General features: G+C 28.2%; 1 protein-coding gene across 3 annotated transcripts; it reads left to right on the top strand.

The window, feature by feature from the left end:
- Positions 1-2072: 2072 nt before the first annotated feature.
- On the top strand, positions 2073-6786 carry LOC100163907 (uncharacterized). 3 transcript variants are annotated; one of them, XM_008183214.3, is made up of 6 exons: positions 2073-2382; positions 2577-2675; positions 3847-4027; positions 4113-4228; positions 5292-5381; positions 6040-6786. In XM_008183214.3, exons 2-6 carry the CDS (start codon positions 2612-2614, stop codon positions 6090-6092), a joined length of 504 nt encoding a protein of 167 aa, XP_008181436.1. In that variant the 5' UTR covers positions 2073-2382; positions 2577-2611; the 3' UTR covers positions 6093-6786. The 3 variants fall into 3 exon arrangements, with proteins under 3 accessions (XP_008181436.1, XP_008181434.1, NP_001155594.1); XM_008183212.3 differs by having other exon boundaries at positions 2074-2378; NM_001162122.2 differs by having other exon boundaries at positions 2103-2378; positions 5265-5381; positions 6040-6513.
- The last annotated feature ends 3126 nt before the right edge of the window (positions 6787-9912 follow it).

Below are 9912 nucleotides of genomic sequence, written 5' to 3'. Positions count from 1 at the left end.
ATTTTTCAATAATGGTTTTAAACATTGTTTCATAAATTGAAGTCGTCTTACGTTCTAATAAACAATACGAAGCAGTGATCATCTATCAAATATAATACAGTAGACGCCGCTTATAAGACTCACTTTGGGACCAGCACAAAGTGAGTTTTATAACCAAATGAATCTTATAGACGAAGTGCTAAAAAAAAATTAATTACGTATTTATAAATTTTATTTTACTACATATTTTGCTTCAATTTTAATACTTTAACACATATTATATATTACATACTTATTATTGAATAAATTTAATAATCCTGATAAGAAAAAAAACTAAAATTATAATTAAGTACATATAAAAATATTATAAAAATTATACATTAATAAAAAATTATTATTATTTATTTTGAAAAAAAATTGTAATTTTAGTTTGTTTTTTATTTTGTTCCAATATTCCGAAAATGTACTGTTCATATTCGTATTATACATTGAAATTAGTTAACCTAACTGCGTATGTGTATTTACGTACCCGTAATTACGATAACTGTGCAGCCGCCAGATAATCACTATAATAACGATAATCGTTGCGATAAATTTGAACTTTTATCTACGATAAAAATTATTATACGTTATAAGGTACATACAGGAACTAGAAATAATCATCACGAATATTATTTAATTTTGTAATACCAATTTATTTCTAATTTAGTACCAAAAAAGTTTATTTTCTACTTTTTATTTTACGAAATTTGAGTCTTATAACCGAAGTGTTGAGTCTTATAACCGATTTTTTTTTTTTAATGTATTTGGATACGTCCGGACCGTTCCACACGATTTTGAGTCTAATAAGCGACTGAACCTTCTATCCGTGAGTCTTATAAGCGGCGTCTACTGTATAATATGGTTAGACCTTAGTCCTTAGAATTTAGACCTAAACAAATATTAGGTGACTTAACTTAATAGTTATTAAATTTGGGACTTTTATTCTCGGACTTTTTTTTGCCGGACTTTTAAGTATAATAACAAATAGAAGACATAGACAAAAATATGCAATTTCTACAGCTTCTGATTGGAGGATCCTTAGTTATGGGTAATAATAATAAATTATATTTAACTGATCCTTATAGCTATGAGTAATGAGTAATGACTAATATGAGTAATGACTATGGCCATTGTCCATTGCCCATTGACCAATGCGGCAATGCATAACGATTACTCATTTATCATCTCCGTCGCTTTCCAGTGGACACGATAAATCGTGAAACCTTTATAAATTATGCAGAAAAACCCAAATCCAAAAGTGCCGAAATGTACAAAAAAATTATTAAAATCTTACATTAATTTTTTTATTTTTAAGCTAGAGGAATTGTGCATTGTGCAGTCTGTTAAGTAATGGTTTACATAATAAGCACAAGTGTGAAGTGATTAAAGAATAAGTATAGAAAAGACAAAATAATATGGATAATGTAACTAACAGGTTGAATAATAAATAATAATATTATATTATGTGACATCAGATTATTTATTATAACTTGTAAGTGTGCGCAGTAAATATTAATAATATCGTATATTCGTTTTATATTTTCGTGCTTACGCCGACGATTTGTTGTTTTGTTATTTGACAGTGTCACAAAAGTGTTCAAGAACCCTAGGCCCTCGTTAATATTTATGATGTAATTTTATCGTTTTCGAACAGTTTATCGTCATTTTTGTTATTGTTAGGATAGTAATAAGAACAATATTTTATTTATTATTATTTATTATTTAACCGTTCGGTCGTTCGGAATAATTGTAGTTCTTATTGTAATAAGTAGTATTAATAATAATTGTAGTTCGGCCGTTCGGGTGTCGGGTCACGGCGTAGTTTACTGTTTTCGTTGTTATTTTATCATGGTTATGCCATCGTCCGAGCGACCGAGCCCCATCGCCCGTCGGTTCACAACAAAAAAAACAATCCTTGACAGCCGCCGTATTTGTATTGGTTAGCCTGTAAAATACTGGTTAGTGCCGCGGCGTTTGTCCTCGACTCCGTCGCCCGCCCGTCATACATCGCTATTCACCACTCACCCGCCACTCTTAACTTCGCCCATCGGCCATCACCGCCACAGCTGTCTCCGCTCGCCATTCGCCAACGCTGACTAAGCTCAAGCAGTCAAGCGCCCTAGTCTGCCCTAGCCGTCACCGTCTGAGAACGTCCGTCTTTTCACGTTTCCGACGAGTCCGACCGTTTCACTCTTTAGTCGTTTCGGTTTTCAGTGTTTTACTGTTGTTACTTGTTCAGTTGTTCGTTAGTTTCAACTCTCACTCTTTTCGCGTTACCCCTGTCCACCGTTGTTGCCGTTTGCTACTTTCCATTTTATTAATAATATAATATTATTATACACACGTTTGTCCCACAGGTTGGTACGTTACCGTTTGTTTACGGCTATCTACGAAAAACGATTTACATAATAATTTGTTATTGTTTACTACGTGCGATATTACGGTTATCATAGTAAATTATATCTATATAAATTAAATCTAAATTACATTATTTTGAAAATTGTAAACAATATATTTTTATTGATACCTTGTTTACTGTCGTTTTTTTTTCACAGACTGAACAAAAATCGTATATACACACGACGATACAATGGCTGTCAAAGGATTAATGCTGTTGGTGGTGGCTTTTGCGTTCTGCAACTGCGTGGTTAAAGGTGAGAATTGTTCGACAATTGGGTGTTATTCTCGATTATAAAAAACAAAATATGTTCATAAATATACCAATGGTTAAAATGTGAATGGTCTATATTGTGTCTTGTGTGAATTGTTTATTTATTTGTTTGACTCGATTTCAGTGACAATAAGGGCTATCGCCTCTATTTTACAATTTTAATAGGTATACCCATATTATAAGTAAAATTACCTAAAATAGATCCGATTGTCTAATCATCAGTGCTTGGGAAGTTTAATTTACCTTATAAAATCGAACTTTGTTGGATTCCCGTTCCAGGATTGAAGAAAAAATAAATTTTCAAATACATCCTTATTAGAGGAACTGCTATTTTATTGTTAACGAGTAGGTACTAAGTAGATTATTGGTAATCATTGTTGTTTTCAATTTGTCATTTAAATTTCCAAGGTCTTATTACTGACTGATGGGTATTAATTACTATTTACATAAGCTGCACCTTGCACTTTGTCCATAATAGTCTTTATTATTGTTTTATTTCTTAATTAAACAATTACTTAATAACTTTATGTGAAAAGTACACTGAATATTGCATACACTCTAACCCTAAAAAGTTTGGAAAAACTGCACAGCCTCTGAACGGTAGAACCGTTGTGATAGGCCAGTAGTCAGCAGCGCACCGCCTGCAGTCAGCTGCACTGCACATACGCAAGCCCGAAACGTTTCCATCATGATTTTTTTCTAAACTTATTTGGAATAGAATATAGTAACTATATAATACATATTATATATACATAACTAACTTAATTAAATACCTACTGTCTGTTATAGTAATTACCTATAGGTACTTAATTTGTTTTAAATAGTGAAAAGATCATACTAGAAGAATTGGGATTTTTAAAACATAATTATAGATTATCTGATACTTAATTTTTAAAAAAATGTTGTTTTCAATATACTGATTTCAAAAATACAAACAGAAATTTTGATGAAAACTGCAATTAATGTTTATTTTCCATTAATAATATACTATAGGTATTAATGTATTTTTATCAGTTGACTAAATTTATGTTATTTCAATATTTCATTAAACAAATTTTTCTATTATACAAATTTAAGTTATTGTGACCATAATACTGAAATAAAGGTGTTTCACTGTATACTGTATTTACTTATCTTATTTATGTTTATTTTAGGATCAAACGATTGTACTTTGCCATGGTTAGTAGATAACAATCCATTCATCTCTAAGGTTGAATCTTTCTCTATAAACAGATGTCCTACGCCTATTATTGGGGATCCAACTAAAGAATATTGCTGTTATAATACTGACGGAAAGGTTGAATGTTGCAATTTTCAAGAATTTATGCTCTTTGGGTAAGTGTGGATATATTATTATTAATATTATTATTACTATTATATTTGTTTAATTCTAAATTTTAATTATTTTTATGATTTTCAGATTGATTTGCCTTATTCCGATTCTTATTGTTTTGCTGATTCTTTCATCCATTCTCAGTTGCATCTGTTGTTTATTGTGCCCATGTTGCGCTATTTACAAACGTAGGCAATCTGGCAGTAAGTAGTACTTAAACAAACTGCTTATTAGATATTCATAATTAAAAAAAAACTAATTAAATAATATCACTAATAAAAACAACCATGCATACTATCATTATATATTATATTCATATTTAACAGATGTTTGTTAAATCACTATTAGAAGTACTTTAGAAGTATTGATATTTCTAAGCATTTATTTATCTTTTAATATTCCCTTTTATTATTGTAGTTCCATTTGCACAGCTTCTTCTGGATAACATTTTTTCTTCGTGCATGCTCTATAAACATAAATCAGTTATTATCTTTTAAACATTTGAAATCTATATTTATTATTTGTTATCTTAATGGTTAAATGTTATAAATTCAATTTTATATAATTGTATTTATTAATTACCATTTAAAAATCAAAGAATATTTTGATAAATATGATTTAGTATTAATCAGATAATAAAAATAAGTTTTATCTTATTAAGAGATACATAAACAAATTTATAACAACAACGCTTTCTCAATATATAGTATTCCATAAAAAAAAATACGAAGAATGCCAAATGTCTAGTTATGCATGATTTTATTAATACTTGCACCTTGTGTAAATTTAAATAATATTAAGTATATTGAATTTATATGAACAAATAATATTCAATGTTTTTCTCTTTTAATATTTTTAGTAACAAAAAAAATATATGCAATATTATATCAGCTATATTCTATATTATATTAGTTTTAGGTTTTCATTTTTTTATACATTTAAATAGATGTGCTTTTACTATTACAAGACCTGTAGTAAATGTTTATGTTCTTTAACCTTAGCTAACTAACTACTACAGTTTAATTTAATTTTTATCTGGAAACCACTTTCATTTTCCTTAATTATATTTCAACAATTCTATATTGAATAATAAGTGTTTAGTTTATGAACATTTATTTGAAACTGACATTGAATATTATTTGCTGTAATTGTATTTTGAAAATGCATGTAATTGTGTCGGTTGTGGTTTTCATAATTACTGTGAATAAAAACTGACTACAATTTAATGCATTTTCACAGGTTGTGTTTAAAAAAATATTACTGCAGGGGTACTTGTTCAACCGCTTTCAACCAATTGTGTCATTATAGAGGGTATGCCATCTATAATATACAGTGATGGATCCTATTATGCTTCAGGTATATTTTATATTTTATAATAATTTGTTTATGAGTTTATTTGTATTCCGCCCCATATAATACTAATGTAGCCTCAGTTTTTGTCTGGTCCATCAGACCAAACCATAAATTGATTTTTATCCCAGTCAAAATATTTGTTAATATTGGCAACACTTTCAAAAATATGACCATTGTTGTTAAAGTATTAGGTTATAATTTATATCAAAAAGAAATATTTTATTTGACCATTAGTTGAGAAATTTAGTGGAAAAAATGATGCAATAGAATGTTTTAAGCCTGGAAAAAGCACATAATTGAGGCAGCATAGTAATATTATTGACAACTTGATTAAGACTTTATTGTGAATCCAACTTCCGAATAACTTATAGAAAATGCAAAAGCAAATGTTACTAAAAAAATAAGAATATTACCAAATAGAACTTTATGATGAGGGCATAGTATACTCGGCATAGTATTCTATAGTATTCTTAAAGTATAAATGTAGATGGATAATAGAAAAAATATTCTATTTAGTATTTGTACTCTGTAATCTGTATACATAATTTTGAAGAATTTTAGCCACATTTAAAGAGATCAAAATAATATGCATACAATTTCCATCATATTATAGATACTTTTAAATTCATACTATGTATTCATTTTGCAATTTTTTTTTCAGCTTCAACAGGTTCTACACCTTTAATACCTAATGAGTACCCTAAACAATACTAATAGTTAAAATATTTAACTAATACATTTAATTCATCAATATTAGGTATTACTTTATAATGTTAAGTATCTATGATAAATTATTTAAAATATGTTAAATAATTTAGAAGTAAGTGGATTTAATAATGAATAATACATGTTGACATTAAATAATAATACACTTCTTAATTGTAAAATTTAAAATGAATTGTTCATGATTTTAAATTCAATATTATGTTAAGTATTATTATATATATATAAATTTATTTTTTTGCCAATATGGACTACTTTATTACTAAATTTAATTTTTTAATCAACATACTATTTTTACACATGCAAATATAATATTGTATTCATTTAAAATATTAAGCTGCTATCAGTGATGTATATTCCTTTTTATATATTTTAAAAATTTATATTAAACACATGCAATGTTAATCGCAAATCTATGTTTTTATTTACATTATTTTATTCTTTTAATTTTGTATTAATTAAATAATTTAATATTAAGAATTTGTTCACTTAAAACTTTTTTATACGGTTGCATATAAAGCCGGTGCCAAATGCATTTAAAATAATAGTCTGGATGTCAATTAATTTATTTTGCTACATTAGTTTTTAACATCATTGTTTTTTTATTATACTTTTTAATTGGTTGAATATGTAAAACTTTTTATGCTGTTTTATGGAGAATAATAAATATTATTGTGCCTGATTACATATTAAAATTATTTTGGTAAATACCATAAAAAAGATTATTTGCACAAATAGTAAAAACATTATGGATTTTGTAATATTGTTTATCGATAAATAGGGCCATTGTGAATCAAAATTAATTATGGAGATTGAAAATACTTATAAAATATGACTTCGGTATCATTATATTTTTAAATAAAACAAACAAAAGTGTGATAAATACGGTAGAAGCTGCCTATTAAAAACAAACAGTTAAGGCGCCCGGTGCCAATGTGATTTTGACCTTAAAAACACGGTTTACGGGAATAATGATCCTGCCCTGTAGAGTTAACCAAATTTGATAATTTTTTTTTTTATTTATAATGGAGAATATTCTACAGCCCGCATCGAACTTCTTTTTTCGATATTTTCATCTCAAACTTAATTATCAGTCTTTAAAAAAAAGACAATTTTTAGCTTTTTTTATAAATTATTTTATACTATTATTTAAAATAAAATACAAAATCAGAGATCGATGCGGGCTGTAGGAAGTCTTCTTCTTTCAGATAAAAAAGTACTCATCAAAATCCGACAATTCTATAAAGCTTGAGAGTTATTCCCGTAAAGTAATTTTTTTCGATATAATACACCCTATCAACCACCACTAAATAGTTATCGGGTAGTAGATTAGTGGAAAAGTCTTATGATTGAGGTAGCAACTAAAATATAAAATTTAATTTTCAAATTTTATAGAATTGTGGAAAATTTGAAAAACTGGCACCGGGACCCTTAATAGACACAACATTTCACCTATGGTCCAAAAGTGTTCCTAATAAGCAGCTTCTACTGTAATTGTTATTTTTTTAATAATTTTTTTTATCAAGTATTTAAAATAATTTGAAACTATAAAGAATATTTAATTAGGTAAATTAAATTATGTCCTATCTATTTACCAATCCTTTATCTGGCATACAAATGTATAGGTCTTGTGGTTCCAATAAATCCAACAGCCCAGTGTCAGCCTTGTGATGCCTGGGACCCCTCCATTTTTTTTTTTATGGTCTCATAAATTTTTTATTTACTTGGCATGATTCTGGTCTATATTGGGAGAAGGGACTCCGTAAAGTATTTATCGAAATATTTAACCACGCGTAATTTATAGGTGCAATTTTTCTTTACAAGGCTTAGATGCTTACCCATTATAGTGTGATCAGGTATAATAGTACAAATGTCAAAAGTAACAAGTAAGAGGAGGTATTTTAGATTACTTGTGCTACTGCAGGTAAAACTTAACTTATCTCTCTTCTAAAATGGTCTCAAATGAGGGCGCCCCGCTTGCCTGACCCTGCAAAAAAAATTTTGACAATTTTAAATTCTGAGCGGAGCGAGGAAGCTATTGTTTTTACAATGGTGTTTATTTTTTTTTTTATTTTTATATCCTGTATACAAAATTTCTTCCATAAGGAGTGTTTCGATTTCAACATATACAATATAGTACCTTATCTTTTAGCAAATTGGATCAAGATGGTACTTTAGAGAGGTCATTTTTCGATTTTCTCAATAGTTCTTTAATGCCACGGGAAAAACCACTGGGATATTACGAAAAACGCTAAAAATGGGATTTTAATTTGTAACGTTTGTTTATCACCATAGAAACGAATAAAAAATTATAATATTTTAATATTAATTCAACTTACATGATAAAATAAATAATAACAAAATATAAAATGTCCAGACTGACAAACCGTCTCCGCTCAGAATCGTTTTTCTTACACGATGATATTATATCATTGAATTCAAGTCTAATACAATCCATTATACAATGACCCACTTGTAATCTACTGTACAGCTGAGCGACATCCACTTACCTGCTTTTTATATTTTTCAACTAAATATAATATCTTATATATATATATATATATTGGTAAAATCAATACATTCATTTCTCCGTTCAGAATCTAAAATGGTGGTGAGCATTTTTTCAACAAAATGTTAAGTACATTTTTTCAGGGCCTTTGTATTTCATTATGGGACCGCTTAAAAAAAACTGATGTGCCAGATCGACACTGCAGCAGCCTCTTTAAGTGTTTGTTGCATTTAAAAAATATTTTGTGTATGTTTTTTAAGTGTTTGTTGCATTTAAAAAATATTTTGTGTATGTTTATACATGTTATAAAACATTTCTGAAATAATGAAATGTTTAATAAAATAATAAAATATGATAACAGCTTACTGAAGAGACTTGGACACCAGATTGATTTCTATTTAATCTTAATTTTCCTTCTTGATGTAGATACTGAACGTTAAAAATTTGGTTTTTAGGCATCTGTCCTTGAATAAAAAACAAAAATTGATTATGAATTTAGAATATATTTTAAGTGTATAAATATTAAATATAACTACTTAAGAGGACATCACACCCGCATGTGTTGTCTCCGTCTTACAAATGTACAACATAGCAAAAACTGTTTTTCGCGGGACAACTTTTATCTTTCTGTGTTTGTAGTAGTAGCAGCTCCAAAGATTCTGAACACGTAGGGTGGAAAATTATCTATTTAACAGCGTGCCCATATTTTAGATAACATAAATACAATAAAAGTTATTTGCTTCTAAACATTTTGGTTTTTTTTCATTTGCTCATAAAAAATCATTGGGTAGAATTATTAAAAAAAAAAACGCTGTTGTACAGATACAGTTCTTCTTTAAGTGTTGTTAAAATTTGGTAGTTCTACAGCAAATATAGTTTGAGAAAAGTTGTCCCGCGCAAAACAGTTTTTGCTATATGTTGTACATTTGAAAGACGGAGACAACCCATACGGGTGTGACATCCTCATATTAGCAATACCTTCTATTTTGGAATGAATGTATCGTGTGTCTTTTTTTGACTGCGACTTTTACTTCCAGGTCTAGTTCGGTTGCCTAAATTGGCCTTCATAGGTCTAGTTGTTTTTTTTAGTTTTCTTACACTGTTGCCTAACTAGTTACCTATATATGTTTTCATCAAAATGTTTGAAAACTAATGATTTTAAATTTTAGGCAAAGTTGCGCTAGAAGTTATAGTGTTTCAAAATTTTTTTACTAGTTTCACTTAATAAAATAAATTTATGTCAACCCCCCCCCCCCCCCTCAACAAAAAAAACTACCTAGTAATTAAATATTCAATTATAGA

This window comes from Acyrthosiphon pisum, chromosome A1 (genome assembly GCF_005508785.2).
Source record: "Acyrthosiphon pisum isolate AL4f chromosome A1, pea_aphid_22Mar2018_4r6ur, whole genome shotgun sequence".
Taxonomy (NCBI): Eukaryota; Metazoa; Arthropoda; class Insecta; order Hemiptera; family Aphididae; genus Acyrthosiphon; species Acyrthosiphon pisum.
Note: the sequence above shows the minus strand (reverse complement) of the source record. Positions and strands in the feature narration are given on the sequence as shown.

Excerpts from the sequence above, each read along its gene's own strand:
- LOC100163907 (XM_008183214.3), top strand. The coding sequence starts at position 2,612 with ATGGCTGTCAAAGGATTAATGCTGTTGGTGGTGGCTTTTGCGTTCTGC. Across the intron at positions 2,676-3,846 it reads CTGCAACTGCGTGGTTAAAG|GATCAAACGATTGTACTTTG; the intron begins GTGAGAATTGTT and ends TGTTTATTTTAG. Across the intron at positions 4,229-5,291 it reads CAAACGTAGGCAATCTGGCA|GGGTACTTGTTCAACCGCTT; the intron begins GTAAGTAGTACT and ends ATATTACTGCAG.